This window comes from Hakea prostrata, unplaced genomic scaffold (assembly GCF_041222555.1).
Source record: "Hakea prostrata isolate BN-2017 unplaced genomic scaffold, UWA_Hpros_2 contig_64, whole genome shotgun sequence".
Taxonomy (NCBI): Eukaryota; Viridiplantae; Streptophyta; class Magnoliopsida; order Proteales; family Proteaceae; genus Hakea; species Hakea prostrata.
The window spans coordinates 113,628-130,485 of NW_028291183.1; the positions used below are offsets into that span (position 1 = coordinate 113,628).

At 42.1% G+C, this 16,858-nt stretch overlaps 1 protein-coding gene and 1 pseudogene across 1 annotated transcript; one reads left to right on the forward strand and one right to left on the reverse strand.

Moving 5' to 3' along the window:
* Positions 1–1,344: 1,344 nt before the first annotated feature.
* Positions 1,345–4,966, reverse strand: LOC148999022 (uncharacterized). Its single transcript, XM_089141523.1, has 3 exons — positions 4,726–4,966; positions 3,141–4,145; positions 1,345–2,672 (listed from the first exon to the last, which is right to left on the reverse strand). Exons 1-3 carry the CDS (start codon positions 4,964–4,966, stop codon positions 1,345–1,347), a joined length of 2,574 nt encoding a protein of 857 aa, XP_088997649.1.
* Positions 4,967–6,824: 1,858 nt separating this feature from the next.
* LOC148999023 (amino acid permease 3-like) overlaps positions 6,825–16,858 on the forward strand; it is a 28,414-nt pseudogene continuing 18,380 nt past the window's right edge.

Sequence of the window (16,858 nt, forward strand, 5' to 3'; positions counted from 1 at the left end):
ATTGTCACGGAAGCTAAGGAACCGTAATATTTAAGGGATTATATGCCACTGAAAAATAATTCCGTGGCAAAAACTCAGTATATACCACGGTAATTACCGTAACAAATAGATTGACTAAATGCTACGGTAATTACCGTAGCAAATAGTCAATTTCAAAGTCTTGCAAAAATGGTAGAATACTTAAATCATTTGCCACGGTAGCATATTACCGTGGCAAATAGATTGACTAAATCCAACCCATCGAGTTTAATTATAATAAGGCTTAAGCCATTTGCCACGGTAGTATATTACCATGGTAAATAAATTTACTAAATCGAAAATTGGTTATAATACTTAGACCATTTGCCATAAGCATTGGATATAATACAATTTGCGACGGTTATATTACCGTGGCAAATATATTCACTGAATTGTGTGAAAAACACTTTGGTTATATATATAATACTTAACCATTTGCCACGGTAGTAAATTACCGTGGCAAATAGTTTTTTTTTTTTTTTTTGGTAAAAGGAGATTTAATTAAAAGAGGGACAAGAGCCCAAGACATCCTGAGTACAAGCTTCAAGAAGCCAAGGAACGGAATTAGACCAGACCATCCTACTTGTCAAGGATAGGGCCTTCCTAGCTAGACAATCGGCTACACAATTAGCCCATCTAGAAATAAAACGAACCAACCATGACGGTTCAATCTTGAAAAGATGACGGATATCTTCTACCACACGATGAGCATCCAGATCACAAGGGAAAAAAGGGTCTTCCACAATATGAATCAGGTTTATTGAGTCACACTCAAATATAATATTCAATAGTCCTTCATCTCGAACCCACATCAAAGCCTCTCTCAGAGCCATCGCTTTGCCCGCAAGAGTGCTGCAACATCCTCCAGGAATCGAGATGGCTGTAATGCATATGCCATCTGAATTTCTCAGGAGAAAACCGAATCCTATTCTGTCATCGGCCGGAGAACAAGCAAAATCAAAGTTTATCTTCAGAATATTTGCTGCGGAGGTTCCCAAACCCTAGAACAGGTATGTGAATGCTGTGTATTCTCTGGCGATCCATTCCAAAATTCCTTGAATGCTTTCCAAGCTCGATCTACTATCTGATCCGGACTCCACTTGACATTATTGAAGTAGAGGTCGTTCCAAGCTAACCAAATACTCCAGCGAGTGAAGAAACAGAGACTCAGCTTCTCTTGTTTTATCTTCTTCTCCGGGAAGTGGATGCTGTTCCAATTATTCAGAAGCCTCATCATAGATTTTCGGGAGTGTGCTTCGATAATTCCGGTAAGTCCCACACCAAACCATATGGCCCTAGAATGATCACAATCGAATATTAGATGATCTAATGATTCTGTTTCCTTTCCACATCTTTTGCATACTGGATCAACTTAATTTGTCTGATCAAAAGATTTTCCCCTATAACTAAAGCCTGGTTCAAAACCCTCCACACAAAGGATCTGATTTTAGGGAGACATTTAGCATGCCAGATCAGCTTCCATGCACCTGTGTTTACTTCGTCCCACTTATGTAGCCGAGAGGAGGAAGGAACCAAGTTCATTCTTGAATCACGCCAATTACAGAGTAAGTGATATGCACTTTTAACAGGAAAAATGCCATTAGAAGCTCCTCCCCAGATTGCTGCATCGTTCCCTGGAATATTACTGAGATGAATCTTCAAGATTGCATTTACCTCTTGCTGTGTAAATAATTGTTGTAGTAGATGTCTATTCCAGATATTAGAATTGGGCTCCATCAGCTCAGAAACCATTTGTAAATTACATGATGCTGGCTTAGTAGAGGAAATATGGAAAGAGGGGAGACTGGGAATCCAGTTCTCATTCCAGATAAGAGAATTCCTTCCATTACCAATAGAGGAAATGATGCCCATCTGAAGTACTTCTCTACCCTTGAGAATGCTCTGCCAGGCCCACGAAGCTGTATAACCTTTTCGGGCCTCTAAGAAAATGCAGTTAGGGTAGTAAATGGATTTAATAAATCGAGCCCAATTGGACTCCGGCCGTGTCCATAACCTCCATGCCACTTTAGCAAGAAGAGCCCAATTTTGCAAAATAGGGTCGCGAAAACCTAGCCCCCCTTTTTCCTTTGATCTGCATAACCTTGACCAAGACATCCAATGCAATTTACGTTCCTCCCCTTTTTGCCACCAATAGAAGTTGGAAATGATGCTTCTTGTATCATTGTGAATTGATGTTGGAAGAAGGAAATGGGAGCCCGAATATGATGACATGGTAGAAGCAACTGACTTTATAAGAATTTCACGCCCAGCTTGAGAAAGTAACTTTTCCTTCCAACCTTGAGTTCTTTTGCCAACTTTCTCACCTAACTCCTTAAAGATTTCAGACTTCTTGACTCCAAAATCAGAAGGTAATCCGAGATACTTCAAAGGCCCTTCACCATATTTAATTTTTAGAACTCTAGAAAACCATCTTCGAAAGCGAATAGGAGTGTTAGGACTAAAAGTGAATGAAGATTTACCTTCATTAATAGTCTTTCCACTCACTCGACAATAAAGCTCCATACATGCTTTGAGCTGACAAATCTGTTGAAGGTTGACTTCTGAGAACATTAGGCAATCATCAGCAAATAGGAGACGTGAGATCCGAGGAGCTCTGTTTTTCACATTGATTCCTTTAATTAACTCTTGGCCCTCTGCATCATTCACAATGGAACTTAGAACTTGAGAACCCAGAATAAATATAAAAGGAGAAAGAGTCGCCTTGGCGAATGCCTCGAGTTGGACAAAAGGAACCTTTCTCTACCCCATTAATCAACAAGGAGTAAGAAACTGAAGTAGTGCACTCCATGACCATATCTACCCATTTATTTGAGAACCCCAATTTGAGAAGCGAGGCTTTGATAAAAGGCCATTCCAATCGATCATATGCTTTTTGCATATCTAATTTCATCCGAAGAAATTTTTTTTCCCTTTTTTTCGATGCTTCACATAATGAAATATCTCATGGGCCATAAAGACATTATCTGAAATGAGTCTATGAGGAATAAAAGCCGATTGGGAGGGAGAAATAATACTTGCTAATGAATCATTTAGTCTATCAGCAAAGATTTTTTATATGAGCTTGATCACCACCCCACAGAGACTAATTGGTCTGAACTGACCTGGAGACTCCGGATTATCACATTTTGGTATTAGGCAAACATATGTTCTATTTAGCTCCCTTGACATAATACCAGAAGTGAAGAAATCTTTAACAAAGCTACAAATTTCTTCTTTCGTGATCTCCCAAAATTTCTGGTAAAAAAGGGGAGGGAACCCATCAGGACCAGGGGATTTAAGAGGACCCATTGCTTTCAGAGCCGAAAGGATTTCTTCATCATTTGGAATGCTACATAATAGTCCATTTAGCTCACTATTAACCACTGGTTGTACTTTCTCCAATGCAATATCCAGTGCAGCTTGGGAGAAGCCCTCCAAAGTGACAGCACCACTAAAATGATTCAATAAAAGCTCCTCCAATTGGTTTTCATTTGCTGTCCAACTACCATCAGATTTTTTTAACTTTAAAATTCTGTTTTTTCTTCTTCTTTGAATAGTCGAAGCATGAAAAAAAGCCGAATTTTGATCACCATGTTTTATCCATTCTATTCTTGACTTTTGATGCCATAAGACCTCCTCCCTCTTCAACTCTTCATCAAGTAGATCCTTTAAGTGTTCTTCTTCATCAATCAGCTCACTGTAATTAGGCCTACTTTGAATGATCTCAATCTGATTTTTTAGATCTTTGATTTTTTCTTGCAAGATACCAAAGTCCATCTTGTTCCACTTCTTGAGAGTTCTCTTACAATTTTCAGATTTCTGAAAAAGAGGGTGCTTTTCATTTCTGCTGCTAGATACTCTCCAACCTTCGCTAACCACTTCTTTACACCTTGGATGTCTCAACCACATGGCTTCAAAACGGAATGGACGGAATCCATTCACTTTGCCTCCAGCCGAATCCAAAAGAATTGGATTATGGTCCGAACAAAATGCAGGTTTAATGAAGACAGCCGAGTCTTCAAAGAGGTAATTCCAATTTGCATTTGCTAGAACTCGATCCAACTTTATACGAATATTGGCCCCACCTCTTCGCCTATTATTCCATGTAAAACACGGCCCATTTGAACCTAAGTCCATTAAGGCACATTGTGATATCATCATATCTTGGAACTGGCTAATATCCTTGCTCCCTTTTTTGTTGCCCCCTGATTTTTGTTGCCAACTAAGGAAACTGTTAAAATCACCCATGCATATCCAGGTACCCACTCTAAGTCTACTGATATTAATCAGCTGAACCCACACTTTTTGTCGCTGATTTCTGATAGGATCACCATAGACACATGATAAATAGAATTTTTTTTTCCTTCAACAGTAATTTCAAAGTCCATCAACCGGTTATTTGCAAAGATAGTACTTACCTGGGTTCCATTCTTCCAAAATAAAGCAAGCCCGCCAGCTGAGCCCACTGTATCTACTGTAAAGCAACCATCAAATTTAATTTTTTTCTTTATCTCCACCATTCTCTTGTGATGACTTTTGGTCTCAGCCAAAAATAATAAATTTGGAAGCTCCGATTTAGAGAGATTCTTTAATGCACGAATTGCCCTGGTACTTCCTAACCCCTGACAATTCCAACTTAGGATTTTCATAACTCCCCGTGGGACTGATAAACCCCAGTCTCCACGGGTCCAACTCCTAAAAAATGACCATCATCATCATTGAGGAGAATATTAGCTTGAGTGACATCAACTGATTTCTTTCTTGGCCGACCTCTCCTGCCTTTAGAGAGAGTCCTAGATGGTTCAACAATGTTCAAGGAGTTTCTCTTTTTAGAAGTGGGCTGGGCTTTTGGAACATTTGCTATCAATAAAGGAGGAGGCCTAGATAATTCACCAATAACCTGACTGGGCTTAGAAATTACATCATCAACAGGCCCTTTGTTCACCATAGACTCCACCGAGAGCATAATAGGATTAAAATGGGCTTGGGTAGAGGGAGGCCCATTAAACAAGGGATTATGATTTTGCAAGAAAGCATCGTTCTGAGTAGAGGTGGGTGTTTGCTGGCCACTACTTTTAAAATTCTAATTTGGCAGATGTGGGATAAACATTGACTTAGAAACATCCTGGATACCTTTATCTTTGGAAGTCAGATTGAAGTTAGCCATATGGTTCAGAAGAGAGACGATGGCAGGGGAATGGTCAGGGCACATCCGAAGATACTCCTGAATGGAAGAGGGCAGTTGTTCATGGCAATTGAAATTTGGGGCCTCTGAAAAATTTTCTGCAGGTGAACTACCCGATGGATGAACAAAGCTAGTTTGGGTTTTATTGAAATTGAAATCAGAAAAGGTGTTCTCATACCTTTCACCAGAAAGGAAATTCTGCAGGTGAGTGTTGGCAACGACTGCATCATCTGCCATCCTCATTTCAAGGTTACTCGGAGCCGTAGGCAGATTGACCATCTGCTCTTTCCCTGCTCTTCTATTTGACATTTCCTCCTCAAAGCAAGAGCCCTGATTTTCCGAGCGGACTCCGGTGGTCTGAGCTCCTCTTGCCGGAGTAGTTTCAGAGGACGCACCTTCATTTTCTACAGAATATAGCTTAGTAAAAATCACCTTTGCTTTCTTGATAAGCCTTGCCTTTGTTACTGCCCCTCTAATTTCTGTATCACATTTGGGTTTGGGTCTTGCCTTGCAAATATTTTGATCACTGCAACCATGGTTGTCACGGTGTAGTTTCAGCTCTTCAAATTTTCTCATACATCTTCCTTCTTCATGGCCTATTCTTCCACAGAAACTGCAATAAGTTGGTAATCTTTCATACTTAACTGGAGCTTCAACACCTGATCCTTGGGGATTGTTAACCTTGATACAAGTTCAAAGGGGTTTGCAAACATTGATACACACCCTAGCTCTCACATATGAAACTTTTGTACCAAATTGCATACCTTCAATCACCATAACAGAGCTTGTTTCTCCTAGTGTTCGTATTATCTTCATGACGATGTCAAGATCCAAGAACTCAATCGGAAGTGAGTGAATCTGAATCCAGAAATCACAATATTTAAACTCCCAGTTCTTCTTCTCATTCCAAGGTTCAAGTAAGAGTAAGTTTCCAGCCACAGTCAAGGGACCTTCTTTCATCACGTTTTCTTTATCCAGCTGATGTTGGAACTGAAATAGAAATTTCCTCTCTTCCAAGTTTGTGATTTCAACTTTGTGACAAGTATTCCATGCATTAAGTAAGCTTTCTATAACAGCTTGTCTTCTGAATATCTTACCTTCCATCACATACCCAACTAAAGTATTTTCCCATGATTTTTTCACCCGCAGTTCATCAGCAGCATCTAAGGAAACCTCATTATCAGAATCATCTGAGTTCCATTCTGTTCTTGGAGATCCATTGTGGGATGAGGGTGGATAAAAAGGGGATGAGGAACCATGTTCAGGAATTTTGATGGGGATCAGAGTTCCTGGGATTGACAAAGGATGTTCCGGTTGAGACATTTGAAACTTCAAAGGAGGTAATGAGGAAGGAATATCTAAGGAGAAGAGAAGAAATAGCAGAGGACAGAACAGACAGATCTTAAGCAAACTGAAAAAGGCCTTAAGAGATTAGGAGAACTTCACGCCGGAGGGCGGAGAGGGCACACGCCGGAGGGCGGAGACCATTTCTAACTTCCCGGTAAAGGAAATTATGAGTTTGTGGCAAATAGATTCACTAAATCGATTTTTAATGGATTAATATATACAACGGACATAACTTCTCGTAATAACAGATTAACATATAAAACTTTATGGACACATGCCTAAATGCTACGGTAATAACTGTGGGTATAGATTGACTAAATGCATTACCGTGGCAAAAGTTTCATATATTACATCATCTATTTGCTACAGTAGGTGATTACAGTGGCAAATAGATATAGCAGAGATTATTTTAGGCGCCTTCCACTTATTCTCGCTGATATAACAGGACTTCTTTGAGATTTCATCGGTGATTGCAGTGGAGAACCAGCACATGGAGCTGAGAAGCTTAGGTCGTGGTTCTGGATCCTCTTCCTGTCGGTGATTGCAGCGGTTAGTCATTCGTTTCAACCCTTGAGTTGCCGATGAGGTTGAAAAGGATCTCATGAGCTCTGTTTCAAGCTAAATTGATGGACTGAAAGGCCTGCCATTCTCTTTTTCCCTCATTGCTAGGGTAAGGTTTGCTGATCATAAGACCTTGTACATTTTCGAATCATTGGCTCTTAGTTATTGATGCGTCCAAAATCTGCTCAGCCCTTAGATCTCCTCGTGATGACTTGCAAAACGAAAGTGTCAGATGTGGCCCGACCGCTGGGATCGGGAGTCCACCTCCGAAGGCTAAGTCAGTTGATGAACTTAATCACAAACGGCTCTGCTAGAAGCACAGAGCTAAGGAATGAAGAACTGGGAAAGGTGATCTAGATAGCAGATCGCAGATAGTTTAGGTCTATCAGTATGTATCTGAACCTGAGTCTCAGATAGTATTCTTTTCGATCGATTGATCCCTCCCTCACCTTGTATGGTAGTGAGGTTTATATAGAGTGTACCTTCGAATCTCCTTCGTTGGATGCACTTGAGCCTTCTTCGGGTATTCGTTGGATCTTATCAGTTAGATCCGTTGAGCGATAGACTTCTACTAGTTTGGGCTAGTAGAGGACTCCTGATATAACCTTTAGGTTATGCGATGGTTATCCCTTCGATAATGATTATCCGCAGCCGTCAGTTTGAGTCTGCCATCATTAGGGTGATTACCCTAATCCATAAGTAAGATTAGGGCACGCTTGCAGCCGAATAAGCTTTCTTCTTCAGCAAGCCATCTTCCGGATCCGGTTCGCTCGGGAGCGATTCGGTTTTCTCTGTCTCGACCGGGGTCGAGGGTCGGACCAGGTATGAACCCGGTCTGATCATAAACTCTCCATATCACGAGCCCCCCCAGACCAAGCGTTCGGTCGATCCCGAGGGCTTGGTTTTTAACTGGGTTCGTTGTCAGGTGATGATCTCTACGTGCTTCATTAAATGTCATATCACATTTAATGCGGTGGTCACTTTTCCTTGAGCGTTGTGAGTGTAAGGCCACATATCTCGTTGCAGTTGATCTGTCGTGGCTCACGTCATCCAAGCGACGGTTTCCGAACGCCTATTTCGGATTCGTGAGTTCAAACTTTCAAAACGTCTTTCAATCTTGATCGTTGATTTTGAATCAATCTCGATCGTTCGATTCCCGAACACTCGTGCGGGAGTTTTAAAAAGCGGTTCGTTGTCTTCGTAGGTTTCATTCTTCCTGTCTGGAATTTGAACCTTTGTTGTATGCCTTCGCGCCTTCCTCGCTCTCAAGCTTCCGTCTCCTTGAATCAATAAGTTTCTTGGTCTTTTTCTTTTTGTAGTTTCTTGAAACGAGTAATGGCGGACGATAGGGCTTCTTTAGTACCCCATGATGGTAATAGCGGTGATGCTTTTGCTTCTCCTGCTCCCGAACGATCGGATAGTGATAACAAAACCCTAACTGTCCTCTGGCAGGAGTTCGCTGAAGTTTCTCAAAAAGGTTTTGAAAGAAAAACCGAAACTTCTCCTATCCTTCTCGAGTCTGGATCTTCCAAGATTGTCGAGTCTTCTAGGCAGCCTCAAACCTCGGGGTCCAATGGTAGACCTGGCTCTGTTCCCTCCATTTACAATGAGGAAACCCTTCTTTCAGCTGTCCAAGATTTTGATCTTCCTTCCTCTTATCAGGTTAGGGCTCCCCACCCTGATGAGAGGGTTGATTCATCCCTTTCGGGTGAATTTTCTCTGTATATAGATGCACTGGAAAGCGGGGTTCGCTTTCCCTTTTTTAATCCTTTGTTCTCCGCAGTTTTGAATCACTGGAACATTTGTCCCGGAATGCTCCTCCCCAATAGCTGGCGTCTCATCGTCGGCTTCTTGGGTTTGTGTTTTGAGCTTGGCATTATGCTATCTCTTTCTCTTTTTGTACATTTTCATGTTCTTTCTATCTCCCATCCTCCCGGATGGATTTTTCTTTCCAAACGCAATAAGGCTGAACTTGATTGGAGAGGCAGCATCCTTGTCAAAGGAACTTGCCCTTCTAACCACAAAAGATGGCGCGAACGATACTTTTTCTGTCGAGCGCCTCCATCAGATCTTAACTTCCCAACCACCTGGAGGAGGTTTACTTCTTCGTCCGAGAGTAACCGGGGCCTTCCCTTATCCAAAGAAGACGAGGCGGCCATCAGGAAGATCAAATCCATTCCGTGGTATCAAGAGATACATGGATATGAAGTGGAGTATAACTCCATCCTTGAAGATGGGGCTTGGCTCATTGTGAGCTTCTAACCATCATCCTTTGATTTGACTGAAGTGATATGTTTTGAATTCGACTCTTGTCCTTCTTCGTTGCGGTGCCTCCCCGGAATGAACCCTGAAAGCCTGCGGGTGAAGGCCGCTAGGGCCGTTGTGACAGCCGAACAACAATCGCCCAGGGTCTTGACCGTAGATCAAGAGGCTTCTCTTCCCTCTCCCGACCCCTCTTATAGGGGTATCTGGAATACCGGGCCCTGTAGGCGATGCTTCGGGTAAAGGGAAGAAACCAATGGTGGAGAGGTCTAATGTCTCTTCCTCCGCCCGAACCAAGAGGAGGCATGACACAATTGATGCTCCCTCCAATAAAAAATCCAAAGCTTCGACGGATGGTGAGGAGGTCTTCACCCCCGGTGGACCCCGAAGATAACCGACAGGGTTACTCGGGATCCCGAGAAAGCTGCAGAATGGAGCTCCCTCAGTCTTGCTCCTTCTGATCGCCAGGAGTTTGAAGCCCTGAACGGCGTACCTTTCTCCGAGTTGCTAGGTCTCTACAACATTCAAGCTTATCGCATGGGGCAGAACGACATTTGGGAGCGAATCCTTGGATCGATCCATGACTTCGACACTGCTCCTTTTCGTGAGGTATGCCACCAAGAGGTCTTCGGGAAAGTTGGTATGGATCTCCCGGACTGGGCCCAGGAAGAAAATGATCCTTTTCCAGCTGACCCTCAATATGAGGCATACCTGAATGACGAGCCGGCACTTCCAGAGGAGAAATCACAAGCCGAGTCTCAAGTTGTTGCTGTAGAGGACTCAGCCGATGCCGCTCTTGAGGAAGGCTCTTCTCATGATCCTGAGAAAAGTTCTCCCGACCAGGGTCCCTCGGGCAACAATGAAGAAAAGGCTTAGGGAGTTGTCTTTTTGTAAAGATTTACCCTCAATTTAATGAATAGACATTTCTTTTTTCATGTTGGCCTTTATATTTCCCCATCTCCAGCCGAAATCTTGCGTTGAATATCAAAGTATTAATGATAAAACTTATCACTTAACTTTTCATTCCTCGCCGAATAATAATCTTGTAGAAATATTATGAAGATGCGTTTCGGGAAGATGCATTAATCTTCCCCACCATTTCATTTATTGCAAAGTCCGCACGTTTCCCTTCTGCGAAGTTCAAACGTTTTCTGCTTTTGTATACCATTCACTGTTTCCAATGAATCGGAAATACATCCGTTATTTTAATGGCGGTGCGACGATTGGAGGTATCTCTGCATCAGGTGCTCGCTTCCACATGTTTCCATGTGGCATCCCTTCGACCGTTGATCTTGCTTTTTGCGGATTTCGAAGCGTCATTTCAATCTAGGTCGTCGGTTGTCCTTAGCCTTCAACCGTCGTCTTATACCTGAGGCTATTTAAAGCCTTCGTGGGTACTCTCCATCTATCCTGACTTCTGCAAGTTAGATTTGCTAAAGTGCCAAAGCGACCTTTCGTCCTTCGGCCTGCTTCCGTATTCCTCGTACTCCAACAACAGCTCTATCAACTTCGAACAAGTGAGTTTTTTGATTACTCATCTCCTTCCCCACTTCCCCCCTGAGTAAACTGCACAGTAGTTATACTTGGGGTTTAGTTTGTTGGTTTGTCAGAAGTTTTAGAAAACTAGGGTTTCCCCGCTATTGCTGTCGTTTATTTTTGTACTGATACGGCTGGTTTTTTTTTTTTTTTTTTTTTTGCATAGTGGCTCCCAAGATCAACCCGAACTTTATCAGAGCAAAATCTTGCAAGAAAATCGTTCCGTCGGTGGTGGTTGGGGCCGGTGCGGTGGTTTCAGCTAGTGAATCCTCCAAGCGTAAGGCGACTGCTGGCGGTGAATCTTCAAGTCAGATTCCCGCAGTTTCTATTGATGCCGTCCCTGCGCCTCCTTTGCCCAAAGTGATCGCTCGTCTTTCCTAGGAAGATCTTGATCACTCCGTTGCCGATGGTGCTGCTGGTGAGCCTGTTGGTGAGCCTGTTGGTGCACCCCCGAAGGAGACTCTTCGGGCATCTGAGGCAACTATGTTGGCGTCTGATGAAGGTGTGGTCTCAGCAGGTGCTGCTCCTATTTCTAACTCTAGTGCTTGTTTGGCATCCTCCTCCTCTCCTTCCGAGTTGGAGGATTTTGCCACTAGGAAGCGCCGTCGGGTGATAAGTGATGCAGCCCATCCTTCTCTTGGTGTAGCTCATCCTTCTCATCCTTCGCCTGAATTAGTGTCAAACGAGTTTGACAGAGCGTTGGAATGGTGTACTGCTGCTCGAATGACTTCTGAGAGCGCAGTTCTTTCCAAACTTCCAGATGAAGTCTTTACGAAGTCACTGGTGATGTAAGTCTTTCTTCATTATCCTCTGATTCTGAAAAATTACTTTTCTGCTCCTCGATAACTCGGAAGTTGTTTGCAGAAGTCTTGCTGGTAACTTCCACAACCAAGTGGAAGCAGTTACTAGACTCAATAGGTTGAGCAATGAAGTTTCTAGGCTTCGGGAAATCTTTGAAGCTAAAGATGTTTAGATTGCTCGCCTTCGGAATCTAGCTTGGGAGGTGGCAGGAGAAAAAAAATTTCTATGATTGGTCGTCTTCGGTCGGACTTGGATGATGCTAGGGAGAAGATCCGGCGACTGGAGCGAACAGTTGGAAAGTCAGGAGCCAAAGGATCTGAAACATTACCTGAAAGGCAAGCTGTCGTTCCTTTGCCCGAATCCCTTCCAACCGATGTTCGCAGAGCTGCGTCTTCAAATATTTACACAGTAAGCCCTTTGTTGATATGCTGAATGCTTATAACTTGCAGGCGTACCGGGATGGTGAGAACGAAGTATGGGAATCAATATTAAGGAAGGATCCTCATTTTGATACGACTCCCTACAGGTCTGTTTGCCATCCTGAAGTATTTACCGACACGGGTATTCCTCCTCCCGATTGGACCAAGGATAAGATTGATCCTCCACCTTCCGATCCAGATATTATGCAATATCTCGGAAGATTCTCCTGTTTATTCTCCCCTGGAAGAAGTCAATTATGACGAGCTTGTACTGAATGCGAGTTTGGTCGAGGACCATTCTTCTCCTGGACAAGCTGGACAAAGAGTATGAAATTGCGGAGGATTTTATGCATACCAAAATATTTTTGTAATCCTCATTTCTTCTCTTCTTTTCCTTGAATCCCCACCAATGGTTGACTCATATGTTTGTTCTAGCAAAGTCGCATCGATCTTGTATAACTTGTTAACAGTCACCTATAATGATTTTCTTCTTTGATCGAAGATTGTATCCAGCTCTTGTAATTGTTTTGATACTGGCCTCTTTGGATCTTTTGAAGAAATAAGAAATTACTTTATCTTGAACTTTGCTAGCCACTTGAATCGCCGTTGTATTAGGTCTTAGTTGTCTGAAACAATGCCTTTACTTAAGGATTTCCGGAGAAATACAATAAGTCTAAGAAGGAACTCACTCGGGTTTTAAACCGATGCCTTTACTTAAGGATTTCCGGAGAAATACAATAAGTCTGAGAAGGAACTCACTCGGGTTTTAAACCGATGCCTTTACTTAAGGATTTCCGGAGAAATACAATAAGTCTGAGAAGGAACTCACTCGGGTTTTAAACCGATGCCTTTACTTAAGGATAATTCAAAAATTCAATAAGTCTCGAAGGAACTCACTCGGGTTTCAAACCGACGCCTTGCAAAAGGAACTCACTCGGATTTTCATCCGATGCCCCGACTTAAGAAAGTTCGAAAAATTTCCATAAGTGTTGAAGGACCCATATGAATTTTCATCCGATGCCTTATAGTTGGATCTTGTTCTTGAATGTGGTGTATGATGCCCCCCAATCAAAAGATAGTTTGTTGAAAGCCAAAAATTGCATTGATTGAGTTGAAAATGATTACATCGCGAACAAAATTGAAATCATCCTCAAGGATAAAACTTTTTGAGATGCCTAGCATTCCACGAACGATCCAACTCTTTCTGGGAATTGATGTTCTTCAGCCGGTAAGCTCCTGAACCGACCGGTTTCACAACCATATAAGGTCCTTCCCAGGAAGGGTCCAACTTTCTTTGGTGACGCGGGTCGGAAGCTAGGGTGTTTCTCAACACCAAATCTCCAGCTAAGTACCGACGATTCTTCACTCGAGTATTATAATGAGACGCTATCCTTCTTTGATAATGTTGAGTTCGTGCTATTGCCTTTGCCCGAACTTCGTCCAACAAATCAAGACTATCAAGCAATCCTTGTTCATTTGCTTTTTCCTCGAACTCACGATCCCGTAATGTCCCCGCCATTATCTCCACTGGTGCCAATGCTTCGGATCCATATGCCAACCTGAATGGAGTTTCTCCTGTGGGTGTTCGAACCGTAGTTCTATAAGCCCATAGTACATTATGTAGTTCTTCGACCCAAGAAGCTTTGTCAGCTTCGAGTCTTCTTTTTATTCCTTCCAGTAGCGTTCGGTTAGTAACCTCTACGGCCATGCCATCGCTTTGGGGGTATGCCACTGAGGACATACGATGCTCGATCATATATGTTCCACAGAATTGCTCAAATTGTGGACAGTCGAACTGAGTACCATGGTCAGTGACAATAATCTTTGGAATCCCAAAGCGATATATGATTGATTCAAGCACAAATTTCTCCACTTTTTTCTCAGTAATTGTCGCCAGTGCACTGGCTTCTACCCATTTTGTGAAGTAATCAATTGCTACTATCAGATATTCCCGTCTGCCTGATGCCTTGGTGAATTTGCCCATGATATCAATTCCCCACATTGCAAAGGGAATGGGATTTAGAATTGAAGTCATAGTTTCCGCCGGGCGCTTCGATTCTGTCACGCCCTCCCAGCCGGTACCCTATCTGGCATACCCGAGAGTGTGATCCACAGCCCGAAGATCAGGTATCGAGTGATCAACCTCCCACATAAACAATAACATAATCATGAACAATCATAATAAAAGTGCGGAAGATAAATCATAGATCCAATAAAGAAAGAATGAATCATAAATGAATCAGAATAGTAGATATAATCAGAGTATCAAACAGATAAGTAAAGTGAGGCAAAAATCCCACTTTACAACCAGCGGAAAAGTAGCTCTAAAGAGAATAAACTAAATAAAATCTAATCCCAGTAGCTAGTACATTGGGTAACTAAATTGTTCTCCACTTTATAGACAACATCCTTGTAAGTGTAAATCTCATAAATGGCACAAGGACGCTTCAACTCAATGGTCGGACTAAGCATCGTACGGAGCATAACCACTCGCGGGATCTTCGAGTAATTGTGGTAACCGCAATCACCTTCCCGGAGATATGCCTCTTCGCCTTGCGCTTCTTCATAGGGACCGTCATAGTACTCGGTACTGCAGGATAGTCTAACAACATTGTACAATAAAGGAATGAGTTTCAAAGAAACTCGGTAAAGGCGATTAAAAATCCATAATAACATAAATGGCGGGATTCCGAACAAACATAAATGCAATATGATATGAGACAAGCAATGAATGAATGAATCTAACTCTATGTATGCTGGTCTCTATTGGCGGACATGCTTTAAGTCATAGCACCGTACTTCTTTAGGAAGGTCCACTCACATCCTCAACCATTAAAGATATCTTGGATTCTCTCACGGATCATTTCACCGGTCTTGAGCAGCCGATTGGTAATGGGTCCTTCATCCCTCGGGACAAACCATGGCGGGGGTTAAGTCAACACACTCTCTCACAACCATTTGGTATAAGTGCTGGCGCATGTCGGGGTAAAACCTAGCCAAATGCAAGTCTTCTACTTAGTTACATCAAGTCGGATCCAGATACTTCCATTCCTCGTCCCCGACGATCCTTTCCGGTATCCTTCACACTAGAGTCCTCATAGTCCCTGACTACGGACTCATCAACCCTATTGATCATCCACATATGGTAAACGGGAAGCTCTCACGTCCTCTCACGGGTTGGTTACCGGTCTTAAGCGCCCGTGAGCCCAAGTCTAACCATATGCAACCCTACCAATAAATGGCCCCCACAATGTGATTCCTGTCCTCTCACGGGTTGGTTACCGGTCTTGAGCGCCCATGAATCCCCATTGCTACCACGGGTCGTTCGGTCTCAATACCCCCTCCGATTAGGGTCTGACATAACAGGACATCCTAGCCAAACACTACTAGACAATCCTAGATATGTCATCCAACAGTTTAGGAAGGTGTCCAGAGGGCATCTCCGGAAACATCCCATAATATTCCCGTAGTAGTCCAAGAACAGAAGTGTCAAAAGGACACCTCTCCTTTCCAAACCATACTTAAGCATACACATGCATCAATTCATATCATCACATATATGGTAACTTCATATATGGAAAGAAATCAATAATTACAATCACTTTTATAACATTGGTAAGTAAATCATACATGAATCAATTTAATATGAATAAGTAATGCTACTGTAATCAAAGTTATGCAACAGTAGTATATCATTGTAAGAATCTAATTTAGGAATCATATCTATGATATTCAAATATAGAAACTAGATTCATGCTATCTATGTAATTAAGGAAATAACCATCCTTACCTTTTATAACTCGCAAAGGAATCCTAAGAAGTCAAGTAAGATCTCGGCAAACTTGAGAAGAAGGTCCTAAACAAGTATATACAACATATTAGGAAAGATCCCTAACAGAAAAGATACCAAAACATCCAACATAGACCAATTCTGGAGTTGCTGTACTCATTGGTCGAGTGGATTGGTCGACTGGTCCAATCGACCAATGCAGACAGTAGCCTATAAAATCAGAGTTTTAAGATATGAAATCCGAATTTGGTGGTTCAAAAGGGTACTAATCAAGGGGTAGACTACATCAGTAGTATTCTAACATATAGGGGACCTCAAAACACCAATCAAATCAAGATATCAAGATCCAAATTAGGAAACAAAAAGTTACCATAATTAAATCAACCATGGATCTTGATGAATTTGAAATAGAAAACAAAGACATGAACAATAGGAGGATGGATCATTGCTTCAGGTAAAGGTATCATGAAAACATACTTAGATCTTCAAGGAACAAGGCTTAGAAGCATAAATCTAAATAAGGAAATAAAACCTACCATATATGTAACTACCATGCATCATGAAGAACACATAGTAAGGTTGAAGAGAACTCTAGAGATCTATAGATTATGGATCATGGAAGGAAAACACAGTAATTAACTACTAACATGATCAATCATAGAAGATCCAAAGAGATCAGAATTCAAATCAGATGTTTAACAAAGATTAGATCATGGTTTGATCATGATTCCTTCAAAAGCTTGCAATGATCATGGTTAAGATCATTGTTCTAGCCTCAAATCCTTAGGATGATCATGAGAACATGTTCAGAGATGTTTGCAACAGAGAATGCAGCATCTCTTCTACTGTCTCAACTCAAAAAGGAAAGAAAAACAAAGATGGAGGAGAAGAAGAGAGAGTAGACATACCTTTTGATGCAAAAAGAAGAGTTTCGACGAA

What these genes read in the sequence shown, in the direction of transcription:
- LOC148999022 (XM_089141523.1), bottom strand. Translation starts at nt 4,966, where the DNA reads ATGGTGAACAAAGGGCCTGTTGATGATGTAATTTCTAAGCCCAGTCAG. An exon ending in TCTCCTCAATGATGATGATG is followed by an intron (nt 4,146 to 4,725) that starts GTCATTTTTTAG and finishes TAATGGACTTAG; the next exon opens with GTTCAAATGGGCCGTGTTTT. An exon ending in TGATAATCCGGAGTCTCCAG is followed by an intron (nt 2,673 to 3,140) that starts GTCAGTTCAGAC and finishes TGAATGATGCAG; the next exon opens with AGGGCCAAGAGTTAATTAAA.